At 44.4% G+C, this 18997-nt stretch overlaps 1 protein-coding gene across 2 annotated transcripts; it reads left to right on the top strand.

Moving 5' to 3' along the window:
• The first annotated feature begins 1495 nt into the window (after nucleotides 1-1495).
• Nucleotides 1496-9435, top strand: SLITRK4 (SLIT and NTRK like family member 4). 2 transcript variants are annotated; one of them, XM_088664439.1, is made up of 2 exons: nucleotides 1496-1976; nucleotides 5707-9435. In XM_088664439.1, the coding sequence occupies exon 2, from the start codon at nucleotides 5769-5771 to the stop codon at nucleotides 8274-8276; it is 2508 nt and encodes an 835-aa protein (XP_088520565.1). In that variant the 5' UTR covers nucleotides 1496-1976; nucleotides 5707-5768; the 3' UTR covers nucleotides 8277-9435. The 2 variants fall into 2 exon arrangements, with proteins under 2 accessions (XP_088520565.1, XP_034981449.1); XM_035125558.3 differs by lacking the exon at nucleotides 1496-1976 and adding an exon at nucleotides 3026-3339.
• Nucleotides 9436-18997: the final 9562 nt, after the last annotated feature.

The raw sequence follows: 18997 nt of genomic DNA, 5'->3' as shown, positions 1-18997 counted from the left end.
AAAAGTGATACATGATCAGTAGCAGTATATCTGTGAGTACTGGATGCTGGAAACTGACAACTAGCCTGGGTGGGTTAGTTTCATACTGTGAGGCTTGAAGTCAGTATATTGTGAAAGGGATGTGAGCACATACTGAAAATTTAGGTTTGCACAATTAAAGTGGATTGAAGTGATATGTTGCACAATCAGAACAAATCCATAGCAATGTACCTTTTGTAGCTAGGAATGCAACTGTGGAATGGAATGGAAGTATGATGAACTAGGAGAAATATAGACACAGCACAAAGCAAATCAATATGCATGCTCAGTGTCATAGCGAACATAAGAAGATCAGACTGGATGAGGCTAAAGGGCCTACTAGTCCACCATCCTTTCTTTACAGAGTCCAACCAGATGTCCATGGGAAACCTGAGTACAAGAGCACTCCCCTCTTCCTGGTTTCCAACAATTTGTAGCCTATAACCTCCCAGCAAATGCTCAGCAAAGCATTTAAATAGCCTAACCCCATTTAAACTTTTGCACTAGGAAATCAGGATGAATGCCCAGTAAACAGATTGCCTTGTAAGAGACTCTGGAAGCACGTAGAAAAGGATGGGCCTTTGGTTTGGCCTGGTATGGCATTCTTATGCTTTTACATGCTAAGAAAACACTGGCAGATCCACAATAATATACAGATTATTTATGCCAAACAGTGGTAGTTTGCTCAGGCCACCCTGCCTAATGCAAACCAGCACCCCCCAATTATATCAGTTACATGAACCCATTTGTCAGAGTGTGGAGCTGATTGCAAGGCTTAATAGTTAAGGAAGGTTGCTCTGCTCCTTTTAAACCCTCTATTTCCCCCTTGCCTGGCTTAAGTGCACATTTGCATCTTCAGAACCCCCCCCCCCTCCATTCTCCAATCTGACATCTCTAAATAAAAACTCTCTGCTTGGACTAGTTGCCTCTTCTCCTGCCTTGGGAAAAATCTGTCCCGGTGCTTTGGGAGATATTCATTGCCACTTTAAATCATATTACAGCGTGCATAGCAAAAATATGTGGGGTGGAGGGGAAGAATAAATAAAAATAAACCAGTGGTCTCTTAATGAACTGGCTGTACTTTGCATCAAGGGGAAGAATAATACTAAGGAGGGGGGGAAGTGAGAAGCTGTATGTTTATGTGTGTTAAAAATAATATATAATTGGTTTCCCCCCCCCATCATATTGCAGCTGTTGCCTAGGCATAAAGAGCAGAGCGAGAGGTGGGATGTGTGTGTGTGTGTGTGTGTGTGTGTGTGTGTGTGTGTGTGTGTGTGTGTGTGTATGTATTTGTATTTGTGTATGTGTGTGTGTATTCTTCCTTGCACAGATAACATCTCTCTTAAAGGGAGAGAGAGAGATTTTTCAAAAGTTATTATTGGGAAATAGCAAAGCGGCTGGTATTCTCAGCGAACCGAAGTCTGCAGAATTGCTCCGCCCTTCTCGGCTTGTTGGAAGGGGTGTTAAATTCTTGAGCATTGGGAATGGGAACAGAGGCTTCACGCTCTCCTTTACTCCTCTCTCCCCCAGTTTCACTATTGACCCTGCCTCGTTCTGTAGTGAAATGCGGTGCGGCTACTAAGCCTTAAAGCTCAAGAACGTGCCCCCCGAGAACAAGACGGACTAGTCGTCACCTAGGTCAGAAGGACTGCTAGAAGCGTTTCCTCCTCTTCCTCCTCGCCCCCCCCCCCGCCTCGCCTGCCTTCCACTCTTCTCTGCATTACCTGGACGCTGAGCATCGCTCGCTCTCTGGGCGTAGGAAGGGGGGTGCAGCTCCATCAGAACCTCGAGCGATCCATCTCGGGATGACGCGACAGGGATCCCAACTCCTCGCTTAAAGGCAGCTTCGTTTAGAGGCAAGCGGTGGGCTCCGGAAGGGCTTTTCCGCACCCACTTCTTTTTTCTATTCATTTTTATTTTCACCATCTCCAGCTGGCTGAGTAGGAAACTGGACGAAGGTACGGTGGCACTTCTTCCTCCCTTCCCCGCCAAAAAAGCACCCAAGCTAGGAACAGCGCGGTTGGTGGGGTGGTTTAGAGGCGCTTATTTCTTACTGGTATGGAGGACGGGGGTGGACCTGTGCCTGTGATTCTTTTGCTTCTCCCTCCCCGCCAAACTAGATATTCGTCTTTTCTCGTGTATTAAGGGATAGAGGGAGGTGTCTGGTGTCTGGGAGTGGAATTATTATTATTATTATTATTATTATTATGAGTATAAGAAGTATATTAGGTTGCGTGGACGAGGTTTCTGGGTCTTGAGGTTTCTCTGGACATTATGCGAAAGGGGATTACTCAAAGCGCAGAGGGAGAGTGCATGAAACTCTCTTGCGGTTGGACTGAGGGACCTAGAACTGCGGGCTGCCGTCTAGGTGGACCTGCTGATAAGCGGCATTTGTGTGTGAGAGAGAGTGTGCAGAGGGTAGCAGTGTATGTGCACGACCTCCAGCGGCGTGTGGCTTGCCGTACGCCCTTCTCTCGTGAGAACGCGCGATCCTCCCATGCAACGTGTGAATATATATATATATATATTTACCGGTGTAACCTTGGGGTTGTGTGTGTGTGTGTGTGTGTGTGAGCGCGCCAATGTCTCCTCGCCTCCCCTCCACGGTTCGTGTACCTACATTAAAAAGGTAAAGGGACCGCTGACCATTAGGTCCAGTCGTGACCGACTCTGGGGTTGCGGCGCTCATCTCGCATTATTGGCCGAGGGAGCCGGCGTACAGCTTCCAGGTCATGTGGCCAGCATATGTGAGAGTTTTGCATGGAGAGCTGTCGGTCCTGTTCCTATGCGTACGCGTATCTTCTATTGCACTGGGGCTGTATCCTGTGGCACGCGCGCATCTTAAGCGCATCTCCGGGCTGTGTCTCTCAAGTGCGGTTTTGGACGCCGGGCGCTTGTGTGTGTGCGTGTGTGCGCGCGCCTTTGCGCACCTTCTGCTCTCCCTGCCTGCTGGTGTATGTGTGTGTTTAGCTGGTTCCTTTCCTGACCCGTGTGTTTGTGTGCGCGTGTGCGCGCTCGTGCGATTCTTTCTCTGTGTGCCCTGCGTTGTGTCGCATGGAGAGCTGGCGCTGAGTACGGGGCTCCGTAGCCTGCTTGGGTCTTCCGTGTGTGTGTGTATGTGTGTGTGCTTTGGGGTGGGGAGAGAAGAGAAAGCAAGCAAGCAAGTACGCGCGCGCGCCCGCACACACACCACACACACACACACGCACACAAGTCCCCATCACGTAGAGAGACAACCCCCGAAACTGCATAGCAGAGGAAGGGAGAGAAAGACAGAGGAACCAGAAGCCTCGTTTGGGTAGCTTGAGCCGGCTAAGCAAGGTAAGGATGGGGGCGGGGGTGAGAGAAAAGGGGTAGGCTTTTGTCCAAGATAAGAAAAGCGCGCGGGGGATGGAGATTGCATGCATTTCAGCAATTGGGGGGGGGGAGTGTGTGCAGAGGGACGGTTTCTCCTTTGCAAATTGATCTTTCGCTTGCAGTTCTCTGTCTCACCCCCTCCCTATTTCCTCTGGAGATCCACGTGAAAGGGGTTTGTTTGCTGAGAAAGAGAGAGAACTGATTTTGGGAGCGACGGGGTGGGGGCGCTTGACACTGTCTTCCACCCACCCGTTTCCCCGCCGGCCCTCCGTTCCGATATATCTATCTATCTATCTCCTGGGCGGGCCGCGAGGGTATGAAAGAGAGGAGGAGGTGGAAAAGAGAGACACTCTTCCGAGCTGCCCCCGAGGGAGCTGCCCGCACGCGATCCGGGAGCGGCAAGGCTGCGGCAAACCATTGCGGTGGAGCACCCCCCGCACCGCACCGCTGCCGCCGTCCCTAGGGAGAAACCGGGCAGGGAGCCCGCCAGCTCCGGATTGGTGGGGGGGGGAGGCGGAAGGCAGCCCAGCTGTGGGTTCTTCCTCATGTCATAGCCTCCCTCTTCCATCTCATAGCAGTCAGCTTCTCCGTTCCTCGATCCTGCCCCAGAGGCCTCATCCAGTGCCATGGGAAGGATCCTTCTATGGCTTTTCCAGACCTCCGTCCATCATTCATCTTTCCCACGCCACCACTTTCTCTTCCAAAGAATCCCAACGTTCCCTCAACCTCTCCCACGTTGCTCAGTCCTCGCTGTATCAGTCGCCCCCAAAAGATCCGAGCCTGCATGTTCCTCCCTCTTCCATCCTGCCTTTCGACTCTTCTTCCTGATTCTCTTACCCCCCCCCTTTCCTCTGCCACACTCTACCCCTATTCATCCCTGATTCCCACCCTCCTCTCCATTATTCTTTCCTTCTGGTCTCCTCTCCCATGACCTCCACCTTCTCTCCAGGCTCAGTTTTTCCTTACACACTTTCCCCGATTCCTGTCCTGCTCTAATCTCCATACATATACTTTCCTTTCTTCCCCACCTGATACAGATTTCTGCATCCCTTTCATCCTTCAAATTCTCCTTGGCCTTCCCTTCCTCCCCCATTTCTTCTCCTTCTAACACCCCCCTTCCATTCTGTGATCTTCATTGTTCTCCAAGACAACTCCTGAACTTCCTTAGCAACACAATTATTTTATTTTATTGCAACTCATTTTTCTTCTCTTCTTCTTCTCTCTCTCTCCTCCTAAAGAAGGCAACCCAAATGTTTAAATGTCACAAATGCGGTTCAGCAACTTCTTCCCCCAGTAGGTCAGGCAGGGTTCTGTGTTGAAAGAAAACTTGAATGCACAGCTGCTGCCAGATTAGGCCATAGATGTGTGTGTTTGTGTATGTGTAAGGTTCATGAAATCCACCTCCTGTGAGAATGCAGAGGTTTGTGGCAAATTATATAAGGTTCTGCATGATAAAAGTTGCTGGACAGTTTGGATGGATTTCAGCCTAGTGAATTATGACTTTGGTTTGCACTGCCGATTAATATGTCCTTTTGGGATGGTGGATGCACACACACACACACCAATAATAAGCACTGCTAATTTGTAAATGTAGAGAGCTGTAGCCTCTGGCTTATGAGGGGGAATAGTTAATGTTCCTGGGTTGCATCTTTTCTTTTCTTTTGGATTTTTAGCATAAATCTAAAAAAAGAACAAAAGGCACATATCAATGGCTGGCACAGAACTCAGAATCAATAAATAGAGGGACAGCATGCATTTGCAATGAGCATTGTGTAAGAGCAGATGACCACCTTCTCTTCCCTAGTTCCATTCCTTGCTCACTCCTGTTTGCATCTTTGCTTTTCTGTGCTAGATTGTCTCCCCCCCACCCCACACTGCTCCTCTTTCTCCTGCCTTTGGAATGGATTATGCATTGCTTCCAAATACATGATCCAAGTCTTTCTGACTATGTGCAAAATGACTGGCATTGGAATGCTAAGCATACATTACAATGGAAATGCAGTTTAGCGGGGGCTCATTCTGTTTTGGTATTCATGCCGTACACAAGACAGAGTAATGCTTGTGTATTGTGTGTATTTGAAAAAGAGAGGCTGAAGTATGGATGGATAGACACTGATCAGAGTTATAATTTCAAATGCAAGGTACATCTGTGCCCTTTTTTGAATTGCCGCAATACATTTTATGTTGTCCTTGTACTGTACCTATTCTTGTTCAGCAACAGTAGCTCAGTGTGTGCTGTTCACCTATTTACTATTAGTACTATTTTTATTTTTTATTCCTGGGATTATTACTACTGAAACGTATTCTATCTTTGTCCTCCTTCTTTTGTAGATTATCTGTCTTTGTTCAGGAGCAGTAGGCTTGATTGCTGATCCTAAAACAAAACAAAAAAGATGCTTCTGTGGTTCTTTCTGGTGTTGTCCAGCCCAGCTTCTTCTACGGATCCAGAGACTGACTCATCTGTGGAAATTTGCAATGTTTGCTCCTGTGTGTCGGTGGAGAATGTACTTTATGTCAACTGCGAAAAGGTTGCAGTCTACAGACCAAACCAGCTGAAACCACCTTGGTCTAATTTCTATCACCTCAATTTTCAGAACAACCTCCTCCTCCTCCTGTATCCAAATACATTTCTTAACTTTACTCATGCTGTGTCCCTGCAGCTGGGTAACAATAAATTACAGAACATTGAGGGAGGAGCTTTCTTAGGTCTCAGTGCGTTAAAGCAGTTGCACTTGAACAACAACGAATTAAAGATCCTCCGAGCTGACACCTTCCTTGGCATCGAGAACTTGGAGTATCTCCAAGCTGACTACAATTTAATCAAATATATTGAAAGAGGAGCCTTCAATAAGCTTCACAAGCTGAAAGTCCTCATCCTTAATGACAATCTGATTGCCTTCCTTCCTGATAATATTTTCCGTTTTGCTTCTCTAACCCACCTAGATATACGTGGGAATAGAATACAGAAGCTGCCGTACATTGGAGTTCTGGAGCACATTGGCCGCATCGTCGAGCTGCAGCTGGAGGACAACCCATGGAATTGTACTTGTGATCTGTTGCCTTTGAAGGCATGGCTGGAGAACATGCCCTATAACATCTACATCGGGGAAGCCATCTGCGAGACTCCCAGCGATTTGTATGGGAGGCTTTTGAAAGAAACCAACAAGCAGGAGCTGTGCTCCATGGGAACAGGGAGTGATTTTGACGTGCGCATCCTGCCTCCGTCACAGCTAGAACCTGGTTACAGCACACCTAATGGCCATGCAACACAAACATCCATGCACAGATTGGTAACCAAGCCTCCCAAGACGACAAATCCTTCCAAGATCTCAGGGATAGTCGCTGGGAAATCCCTCTCCAACCGCAATCTCAGTCAAATAGTAAATTTTCAGACCAGAGTGCCACCTCTCACACCTTGCCCACACCCCTGCACTTGCAAAACACATCCTTCAGATTTGGGATTAAGTGTCAACTGTCAAGAAAGAAATATTCAGTCACTGGCTGAGCTGATCCCCAAGCCGCTGAATGCTAAGAAACTCCACGTCAATGGCAATTATATTAAGGATGTGGATACTTCTGATTTTGCAGAGTTTGAAGGGCTGGATTTACTCCACCTGGGCAGCAATAGGATCATGACCATTAAAGGGGAGGTTTTCCGCAACCTTACAAACTTACGGAGATTGTATCTAAATGGCAATCAGATTGAGAGGCTGAGTCCCGAAATGTTTGCTGGCCTCCACAATCTCCAGTACCTGTATTTGGAATACAATGTCATCAAGGAAATTTTAGCAGGCACTTTTGACCTCATGCCAAACCTGCAGCTTCTCTACCTGAACAACAACCTGCTACGGAGTCTGCCAGCGTACATTTTTTCTGGGGCTCCCCTTGCTCGGTTGAACTTGAGAAACAACCATTTCATGTACCTGCCTGTAAGTGGTGTGCTCGATCATCTGAAATCCCTGACACAGATTGATCTGGAAGGGAATCCGTGGGACTGCACTTGTGATTTGGTTGCTTTGAAGCTGTGGCTGGAGAAGCTCAATGACGGCATCGTGGTGAAGGAACTGAGATGCGAGACACCCGTGCAGTTTGCTAACATAGAGCTGAAGACACTAAAAAATGAGATCCTGTGCCCCAAACTTCTGAAGTCTGCTGTTTTCACTAGTCCTGCACCCCCTGTCACATTTACAACACCATTGGGCCCCATTCGTAGTCCTCCGGGTGGTCCTGTTCCATTGTCTATCCTCATCTTAAGCATATTGGTAGTGCTCATTTTAACTGTCTTTGTAGCTTTCTGTCTTCTCGTCTTTGTCCTCCGTCGCAACAAGAAACCGTCAGTGAAGCACGAAGGTCTGGGGAATCCAGAATGCAGCTCCATGCAACTTCAGCTTCGGAAGCATGACCACATGTCAAACAAGAAGGACAGTCTGGGGGCAGAGGCCTTCATCCCCCAAACCATCGAGCAGATGAGCAAAAGCCATGCCTGTGGCTTAACGGAAACAGAAACAGGCTTCATGTTTTCCGAGCCATCGGGGCAGAAGGTCATCCTGCGAAACAACAGCGAGAAGGATAAAGATTTATTGCACATGGATAGCAGGAAAAGACTTAGCACAATTGACGAACTCGATGAGTTATTCCCAGGACGGGATTCCAATGTATTTATTCAGAATTTTCTTGAAAGTAAAAAGGAATACAACAGTATAGGGGTCAGTGGCTTTGAAATACGGTATCCAGAGAAACAGCAAGACAGAAAAAACAAGAAATCTTTAATAGGGGGTAATCACAGCAAAATAGTAGTTGAGCAAAGAAAGAGTGAATATTTTGAGCTGAAAGCGAAACTTCAGAGCTCACCAGACTACTTGCAAGTCCTTGAAGAACAAACAGCACTGAATAAAATGTAGGTCATGCAATCTTATATCCTGCAGAGGACCTGTATTTAATGATGCAAGTGCCTTTTGTTGACTTTTAATTTCCATATAGATATTCAACCAGTAGGCATAGAGGCAGGTGATCTTATGGGTGTGTGATAAAACTTGCTCCAAACAGATATTATTTCATGAAACTCTTGCGCTGTGGAATCCTGTAGGGGTTTACTGCAAAACTATTGCCAAAGTGTTGCTTTATACACGTATTACACTGAATTTAACCTCAAGAGGCATATATGTTTTGTACCCTAGTTGCAAAACTCTTCATCACTTTGTGATTTGTTAAAGCAAATATAAAAGTGAACAGGAACGAAACTGGTACCGCTGTTAGTGTACCTCAGCTGAGTCATCAATCTGCACATGGATTAAAAAGTTGGTGGAGGAACTGGAAATAACCATTCCCTATGGTGTGTGATGTTGTAAGCAGCACTGTTTTAGAGAATACCTGAAAAAAAGTTTTTACAAAACAAAAAACTTTTAAAAAGCATGCAAAAGAAAGAACAGTCGATAGTATGTGTAAAATTGGTTACCTTTATGGCCTGCATCTTGAAACCGCTGGATTTATAATGTTAAATTGTGCAGAGATCTTTGTTTAAAATATACCATGCATTGCATCCCTACAAATCAATTTGACCATCTGATGCATACCACAAATGGGCATAAGATGGAACCAACTCAACCCAAGCTGATGAACAAAACAAAAATGGTGGTGTACACAATTGGAAGAAATACTTGATGTGGGACTACTCTGTGGCTTCTCAACCCCTGTTAACCCATTCTCAGTGATGTGAAACTCCTTTCAAACCCCTAGAGGTTATCCAAAATTTTCAAAAAGATTGCTTGCTGTGTGAGCGTTTCAGAAATTATTTTTGTAATATAATTCATATTTATGAAATACTTTGTATACTAAATAGGGAAAAAAATTATGTACTCCTCAATATGTATTTAAATATGCCTGATTTGTTTTCCTGGTCACAAAGGTGCATTAATCATTCAGTATAATTTAAAAAAAGAACAATATACCAAACAGAAACTGTTGATGAAATGTATAGATTTATTTGAAAGTCAATGTGATCAGGTCTAAGACGAATAATAATAATAATGATAATAAAATTATGTTCTGTACTACGCTTGTGAAATTAGCAGGTGATCTTACTTAAGGTTTGTTCCAAGAGAATTGTCCAGAGTTAGGTAGATTTGCTCTAAACCTTTTGATATATCATGTGCTTCTGGTTGCCGCTAGTGGTTTTGAAACACCCGGACTCCATTAGGTTTTCATTTTGTTCTTAAGTCTACTCAAATTGGGTGTTGGGGAACTTTAGCCCTGCAGGTGTTGCTGAACTATGACTCCCAACATCCCTGGCCATTGACCATGTATACAACATGGAGATTTGCAGGCAGATGGGGAAGTTGTAGCCCTCCAGATGTTGCTGGACTTACTTTCATCCTCCCTAACTATTTACCAAACTGACAGGGGTGATGAAAACTGGAATCAAACAAAGTAAGGAGGGCCATGACTTCCCAATCCCTATTGTAAAGTGTGCAATTGTGATTGTAGTTTGTCAGCTGTTTGTAAACCATCATTGGTTGTTTTTCCCCCAGTTTAAGGCTGGAACCAACAACAGGAGGTTTTCTAAGACTCTACTCGGAGGCTTGCACACAACTATACACTTAAATCGTGTGCACATAGGTCAAATAATCCTATGAACTGTAGTTTTTCACGGTGCTGGGCTCTGTAAGGGGTAAACTACAGTCCCCAAGAATCTTGGGTGGGTGTGGGTGTGCTTTAAATGTATGGTCGGTGTGCACAGCCATTTCGCAGGGACAGTGCTACTCTGTTTTCCAGTTCCCGTGAATCACTTGGCATGTCTGTGTTCCTATTTTTATGTCGTTTGGTGGTGTTTTTTAAACCTTTAGTTAGTGTCAGTTGCTAGGTATGTTCAGGGTTCTGCAATCTATCCTGGTCTCTAAAAAGTAAAGTTCTTTAAGTGGAAGGGGGATACTTTTTGCCTCTAACACACATTCATGTATGTGTGTGTGTGCATCATCAACCACTGCACAATGCAGCTACCGTGTTTCTCCGAAAATAATACACTGTATTATATTATTTTTTCCTGAAAAAAACACACACTATGGCTTATTTTCAGGGGATGTCTTATTTTTTCCTCCTCCTCCTGCTGCAGCCGGCATTGTTGCTGCGCCTATCACTATGTCCTGACAGTAAGACAGTGGAATTTGCTGCCAAGGACTGTGGTGGAGTCTCCTTCTTTGGAGGTCTTTAAGCAGAGGCTTGACAGCCATATGTCAGGAATGCTTTGATGGCGTTTCCTGCTTGGCAGGGGGTTGGACTGGATGGCCCTCGTGGTCTCTTCCAATTCTATGATTCTATGATTCTATGTCTTATTTTCAGGGTATGGCTTATATTCCTTGAAAGCTTAAAAATCCTGCTATGGCTTATTTTATGGCTACGTCTTATTTTCAGAGAAACAGGGTACCAAGGTATGTTTTGAACTCTTGATAACCCAGTTTAGGACTGCCTTTTACCATGCACTTAATGCAAGGGACAATTGGCTTTCAAATCAGTGTGGCATAAGCAGACAGAGATGGGATGGAGCAACTGTGGCCATGCAATGTTGTTGGTCTCTAGCTCCCATCATCTCTAGCCATTGGCCATGCTGTTGTCCAATAACATCCCAAAGGCACCACTATGCTGGCTACCTATGGTCTGGGAGGATTGCTGAGACGCACTGAGCCCATTATTTAGCTAGCCACTGTTTACAAAATGAAAAAGAAAGTTGGGTTAGATGAAGGACTGGGAAATGGTTATCCCCCAGATGTTGCTGGACTACCAATCCTACCACCTTTGAGAATTGATCATGCTGCCTGGAGCTGATGGGAGATGAATTCCTTTGAGACACAATTTGCTCAAGCTTTCACCAATGTGCAGTTTTTGTGTTTGTGTGGGGCAGTTCTTGGGTACTGATCTTTTCTCCTTGGAATTGTTGGAGAATATGCAGTTTTCCGTGTATCCCATGTGGGTCACATTCCACTTGGTGGGTCACCATTTGTGCAGGCTGAGTTTTGGGATATCATTATCTTAGCAGAGTTGGTGATATGCAGTGGGTTTTAATAATAATTTTGTAACACACATGGCCTATTCCACCATTAAGCAGAGAGGCAGACACATCCAGCAGCAGATACTGGGGATGAGTGGCTGCGGAGCCCATTCTCACAAATACATGTGACATATAGGACCAGTAGTCTGGGATGATGGGAATTGTAGTCTCAAAACATCTAGAAGGCTGAGGTTGAGGAAGCCTGATTTAACTGCTCATCTGCTCAGCTTCTGTATGTGGAGTGGGTTGCTATCTGGGCTTTTGCATTGAGCAACCAAATGTAGTTGGTCAGCTTCACTCAGGTTCCTTAGTAGGCTTCTCATGGTGTGTTCCTTAAGAATGAATGACATTTTAATTCTATGGCTAAAGCCACATAGCAGGAATGAAATGTGCAACCAGTGTACAGTTGAACTCCACAGTCTACAAGTTTAAAGTGGTGTCACACTTTTGGTCATATATGTTTCAGCTCAATCTATTCCTGAACCTGCTTTCAGTCCCTGTGATGTCTCAGGCCTAGTTGAAGTAGTCAAATTTGAATCATATTTTGGATGGATGGGACAGAAGAGATAATGCAAATTTTCTGTTGATTTTTCCTCTGTCCTTAATTTGTATTAGCATAACAGACTGGGCAAAGAGCTGTAGAAATGTTAAATACGTTTTTGATAGCCAGAAAACAGGTGTTGGTGTGTCTACAGAAAAGAGACTGTCTTGCATTGTAGCACATGCCATCTTTTTAAAGCATCTCTTGAATTTCTTCTGGTGTCATGTAATGGTGTGGAGAGTGCAGGTTAGAAGGATGCATGTTGATGCAAGGAAGGTCCTATCTTTGGAGAAAAGGTTTGAGCAGGTGGCTCGTTGATTAGTGTCATCAACAGTAGATGGAATGACAATAAACCTGTGACTGGTCTATACACCTTCAAAATGCAGGTGGCAGCCCACAAAGACAGAGCTTTAAAATTCCAGCATGAAGGCTTTGCTAGATCCTTTTCTCCTGGCATCTCATCACCTATATGCAGTGATTTTGATTTTAAAAGTGTATGTGAGGGAGCATCCCATCAAGCAAGTGGTTACCCTTCAGACAAAGCATTAAAACTCCATCAGCTGTTTGTGGGGACTACCATATTTTTCGCTCCATAAGACACACTTTTTTTTACTCCTAAAAAGTAAGGGGAACTGTCTGTGCATCTTATGGAGCAAATGTGTGGTCTCTGGAGCCGAATTACCCAGGGGCAAAAAGCAGATCATGTTTTTTTAAAGAAAGAAAGAGAAAGAAAGAGCTAAAGGCTAACAAGAGAGAAAGAGGAAGCTGCTCAGCAGCTGATTGCAAGAGATGGGGAGGGAGATAAGGGACGCTAGCTCCCTTCCAGCCCCGGCCCCTTGCCCAGGCCTCCATTGTTGAATGTTCTGCAGAGGGAGGCTGTTTGTTTCCCCAGCAACATGTGACTGGCTGATTGGATTATCTGGCTAATTAGATTATCAGAAGCTGTAGAACTGTGAGTTGAACAGGATTTTTTCCCTTTGCAAAGTAAACTCAACAACTTTGAGCTTATCCTTTAAAAATGGGGCTTTTCCTCTTTGCAAAAGAAGCTGCACAACTGTGAGCTGATCCCCCCAAAAGCAGGGCTTTCACCCTTCCCTCCTCTGAAAACTAAGTGTGCAGCAACCTCGGAGAAAGAAAAAATACAAAAGAAAGCTGTGCATGCATTGTTACGTGGTGGGGTATCGCCGGCCCCCTGTGCCTCCAAAACCGTGCACCTCCAGCTACAAACTCCAGGTAGAAAGCCTGCTCAGACTGCACTGAGTGGGCTTTCTACCTGGAGTTTTGTAGCTGGAGGCGCGCGGCTTTGGAGGCGCGGGGGGGCGCAGCGATACCCCACCACGTAACGATGCACGCATTGTTACGTAGCAATGCCACACACCCCGGGTGCATGGCAAGTTGCCGCCCTGGCTGTTACGGCACCTCGTTACGCCCCTGATGAAATGTACCACAGCCATATACATAGCAAAATATAAATATTAGAAAAAAATGTGTTGTATAAGAAAGGGGAAAAGAATAGATCCCCTTTGATGTGCATGAAAGAGATTATATCTCAAATGAATATATCTAAACAGGTAAATCAATCCCAACAGAAAATCCATTGTAGATTGAAGAAAAGCCCATAGCCACCAACGGTTTAAATGGGTTTCAATGGATTTCAGCTCAGGCTTTGTAGATGTTCATCCAGCATAGTGTCTTGTTGTATCTGTTGCTTGTGGAATCATTCCTCATGGAATATTCTGGTAGTGCAAAATGCAGTGGCTAGGCTGCTTGTGGTGTCAACCTACAGCCAGCATTTACCTTACTTATGGGATTTGCATTTACTGCCAGTTTGCTCCCAGGCCTAGTTCAAGATGTTGGCACTAACATGTACAGCTCAAGACCATGTTATGTGAGAGACCACCTTATTCCTTAGATACCTAGCTGCAGCCTTCAGAATAACTTATGCAAGTTCCAAAGATATCAGAATCCCATTCCACAATAACTTGGAGCAAGGCTTTCAGTTTGGCTGCTCCTGTTCTGTGGAACAACATTGCTATCAAGATACAACAGTCGTAACTAAATAAAAACATTCCTTCCAGTAGCATCTTGGAGACCAACTAAGTTTGTTATTGGTATGAGCTGTTGTGTGCATAAACACTTCTTCAGATACACTGAAACAGAAGTGAAACATGTGCCCACTCTCAGCACTTTTAGAGGGGAAAACTAAATATACCTAACATTCAGAGATTTGGTACTACCCTATGGCATTTGATATACCGGTAATATGTTTGTAAGAAACTTGGTCTCATGAACTTAACCCTCCCAGCCCCATACAGGGTTATAACTCTTTTTGCCAGCCAGCTGTTAATAAATTTAAAAGAGGCCAAAAAAGTGGGGGCTTGACTTCCTTTATATCACTTGCTTTGGCAGGGAAAGTTTGGAAAATTTTGGAATTTTGTTGGTATATATCAAAACTGAATCAGGAACCTTCATTTTCCATGTAAACAACTACCTTCCCTTTACTAATAGTCTGCCACTCACCACAAAGATTTGGTCAGATTTAACACCCCCACTGCAGCAGATCAGTTATAAATTCCCCACCAGCATTTATATTTCTTTGTGGGGATTTTAAAGCCTGAACTGAAGCAACTGCTGAGGGTCTCTTGCTACTTTTAGGCTTAGACTTTGAATATATTTTCCTGACCTCTCATTGTTCTTTGGACAATAAATATAATGTACAGGGCCTGAAATGACTGGAATTTGTATTCTAGTGTAATGTATTTATGTTTCATGGTAATCTTGTAGACACTTCTATAGGGTCAGTATATTAACATACAACACCCCATATAGTTTGGGACCAGGTAACCTGAGAGGCCACCTTGTTCCTTATATGTTCAGAAGGTCCCTGTGTTCTTCCAGGGAGACTCTCCTTGAAGGCACTAAATATCAGAAGCCATCTCCACAGCAATTCAGGCAAAGACTTTCAGTGTGGCGGCCTTTGTTTTGTGGAACGGCATCCCTGTTGAGATATGACAGGCTTTGACTATTTGAAGTTTCTGGAAACAATTGAAGACATTTTTGTTTCAACATTTTTCCACCTGGAGGAGGAAGTGAGGGGGATGAAGATCTCTGCATTGAAAGTTTATTTGTATTGTTTTAATGTTACTATTAGTTTTTATTCTGTGGTGGTTAATCAACTTGAGACCTAGATGACCTTATTACAGTGATAGCTAGATAGCTCGAGTTGCAATAGAAAATAAACCTTTAATCCAATTCATGAATTTCAAACAGAAAATATGCCAGCGAAGGCTGAATTTTTTTGTGGCTATGTCAGCTTTTTCTCCATGATCAACTGCTAATTTCCGAGTTTTCAGATATTGCTGGAAATATCTGTTTCTGGGATGGTCCTGGGCAGAAAGCCAGCATTTAGGAGAGTCTTGCTGCAGAAGAGCAGCAAGTCCATGCTAGTCCAGCATGCTACTTTTCAAAGTAGCCAAGTTAGAAAATCCTAGGTGGGCTTGAAGGCAGAAGCTCTCCTTTTGCTATCTGCCCGCAATTTTTGATACTTAAGATATATGTTGTGTCTGAAGAGGGAGGTTTAATTTAGCTGTCATTTCTAATAGCCTTTGATAGGCTTGTTATCTTGTGAATCCACCCAGCCCTTCTGAAACAGAGAAGGGAAATGTGCTGTGCTCCTTCAGATGTTGCTGGATCCAAACCCCCAGTAATCCAAGCAGACAGCATGACCAATCATTAGAGATAATGGGAGTCTACCACAATTTAGTACCATTTTGGTCTAGGTTCAGGTTTCAGTAGCAAATCAGCTTTGGTCCTGAAGGGTGAACTTTTTATGGGAAGAGACCAGGGGTGTGTGACCCTGTTACTTTTTCTCAACCCTCATAGTGGCTTTTGATACCCTCAGACATGGTTTACCTCCGGACAGCCTCTCTGGGATGGATTTTGGAGGCACTCTTTTGCAGGGGCTCCAATCCTGCCTATGGGGTTGGGTCCAGAGTGCAAAATTATTGAGTGTGTGCCTCTTGGCCCAATGGCATTTGTGTCATGAGGTATAACAGGATGAGATGCAACATTTATATGAAGCCACTGGGAGTGGTCATTAGGAGTTTAGGTGCAAGGTATAACAAGTATGCCAGTGATGACACAGAGCTCTTATTTCCCCATTACGTCAGAGTGAGATGAGCCCATGCAACATCTGGGCTAGTGCCTAGATGCAGAGGAGTGCTTGATGATGGCCAGCAAATAAAATTATATATCTTGGCTAGAGGGAAACACTGTGAATGAGTGGTTCTCTTGTTGGGGGGATAGGTTAGTTGCCTTATCTGGACAGGGTTGCACTCTGATTGAAAGAGCAAGTATGCAATCTGTATCTACACCTGCATCTGACTTTGCTCCTTGTGGCTTGGACTGCCTTCAGCTGGTGAGCCAGCTGTGACTGTTGCCGGTGGTTCATTCACTGGCAATCTCAAGACAGAGTGCTATAATGCAGAAAAACCTCTAAGTGAGCTGGCTGCCGTCAGCATATAACACCTGTGTTGAGGGACTGCTCTGGCTGCCGGCATACTACCAAGCTCTAAACAACCTGGGACCAGTATATTTTTAAAGATCACCCTATTCTGAACAGCTTTTGCATAGTGCCACTGAGGCATGTCTGATCATGCCCGGCAGCATCTGGCTGTCCTGAACAAGAAATGGTCTGCCTAGTGCAGTGGCACTGGTGTTGTGGAACTCTTTACCTGATGGAATCAAGCTGCCACTGTCGGTAATGAGTTTTACGCATCAAGTTGAAATTGGGTTATTTCAGCAAGGCTTTTTATGAAAACAGATTTACTGTTCTTATAATCTTCTTGTCGGATGACCATTCAGTACTTTTGTTTCTTTGGTGTATTTTTGCTGTGATGTTGCTTGCTGTGTTCATTTCTATTTTCACGTAGCATAAATATATACCGTATTTTATATGAGCTTGCAGAATAGAAATATAATCCTCTTTCCCCCCTCCTCCTTCTCCTCCTCTTCCACATCTGGTGGGCCACAAGTTCCCCATCCTTCTTTTGCTGTTTATAGCATCTATTTATTTTATTAACTATATTCACAGGCTGCTGAACATCTAAAAATCTTTAAGTGGTGTGCAAATGGATATAAGGCATGCAATGGCTGCCAGCAAATTAAAGCAGCTTAGAATACAGTTCAAAATTTGTTGTGATCAGATACAGTAAAATGCATGACCAACAGCTGCTCTAGGAAAGATTGGGCAAGGGGAACATGGTATTTAGCATGCACCAAGTGTTAAAGCCAAGTAACAACCACTATATCATGGGGCAGTGAATTCCATAAGATATGTTGTGTTGTGTTAAATACTTCCATTTAAAATCCATGGTCAGGCAATGCCTTTATTAGGACTAATTAAAATGTTGCAAAATAGCAAGCAAAACATTGCAAAATAGTGAGAATTTGTTGAATGACCATAGCTCTGTGGCAAAGTGCCTGCTTTGCATGCAGAGAGTCCCCAATTCAAGCCCCGATGGCATCTCCAGGTAGGGCAGGGAATGTCCCATCTGAAATATCAGTGAGTCACTGCCCAGCAGAGTAGACAATACTGAGCTAGATGGACCAATGATCTGAGTCACTGAGATGCCTATGTTCCGGCTAAGCCAATGTTAAGGATAAGATGAGGGAAGAATGCTGGTTTGAAACTCAAACCAAAAAGTCTGAATTGAGTCAATGTCTCAAGGTGGAGTGTCAGAGAAAATGGCAGATTTAGGGTGCAACTCTGCGGGTCCCTGAGAGTGCATCTAAGCATACATTGGATGTTGTAGACCTCTCCTGAAAGCCCCCTGTCCCTTAGTGGGTCCCCCCCACCCGGTTCAGTGATGTTGCCTGCTTTTATTTTGTGTATGTTCTATTTGTGTCGGGATGTGTATAGGTGTTCTACCTGGGTGCTTTTTGGCGGGGGCGGGGGGAGATATGAGCATTTACTATTTTTCTTCTGTGAAATGAGTATTTGCTGGTGCCAACCACACATTTTTCAGATATCCAGTTGTGCCCCTGGACCCCAAAGGTTTGAGGATCCCATCACAAAAGTATTCCTTTGGAGAGACTATGACAATCAAAATGAACTCAACATTGTGTTGTAGGCACTGGATAATTGCTAATTTCAACATCTTCTTTGCAATTAGGTTATCTGATTCATCTGAATTAATTGCTGACAAAACAAATTTCTGAACATTCTGGTTGTTTCTGTGTTGTTTTGGTACCCTTCTGTTTCCCTGGCTGCTGCTGCTACTACTTCTTTACATCATTTTTCTTCTTTGCCTTTACTGCTGTTGGCCTCATTAGCCTTCACTGTGCTTTCATTTGCCCTCAGTTTCATCAACAGGGCAATCCTAGATGTCTACTGAGAAATAAACTCCATTGAACTCAAGGCAGCATACTGACAGGTGAGTGTACATAGGAAAGAAACATAAATCTGATCAGCTAGGGCATCCTCTATGATGGGATTTTTCTCAAAATCCAAAAATTCTTGGGTTTCTTTCTTAACTGTTGACATTCACTAGTGAGAACAGGGTTGGGGAATGTTTTTCAATCCAAGGGCCACAACTCTTTCTGAGATACCTTATTGAGGGTACATTCCAGTTCTGGGTAGGTCCAGAAGCAGGAGTGGATGGAGCAACTAGTTTTCTACATACACCCACACCCATCTCTTCTTGTTGGCATCTGTTGGCCACAAAAGAAAATGGAGTGCATCTCCAGGGGTGAAGTCAAACTACAGCATTACCAACACCAAATTGACCTCATCAGAATGAAAGCTGCCCAGATGACATGACCCTCCTCTCTGCCTCGCTGATGTGGTCCAAAGGAAAGCAGAGCAATACATCTGGCACTAGCTTGACTTGACTGCATTAATTACCAGAAGGAAGCATACAATGTGGCATCCAACTGTATTAGGGACTCTACTCGGGATTTGTGTAGGGTTTACTCCTTTGCCTTTTCTTCTCCTGAAGATATCCCGCAAGGCAGCAGAGGTTTAGGATCATCAGTGTTTT

The sequence above is a fragment of the Zootoca vivipara genome, chromosome Z2 (assembly GCF_965207765.1).
Source record: "Zootoca vivipara chromosome Z2, rZooViv2.hap1.1, whole genome shotgun sequence".
Lineage (NCBI taxonomy): Eukaryota > Metazoa > Chordata > Lepidosauria > Squamata > Lacertidae > Zootoca > Zootoca vivipara.
The sequence above is the reverse complement of the archived record's forward strand: the minus strand, read 5'-3'. Positions and strand labels throughout refer to the sequence as shown.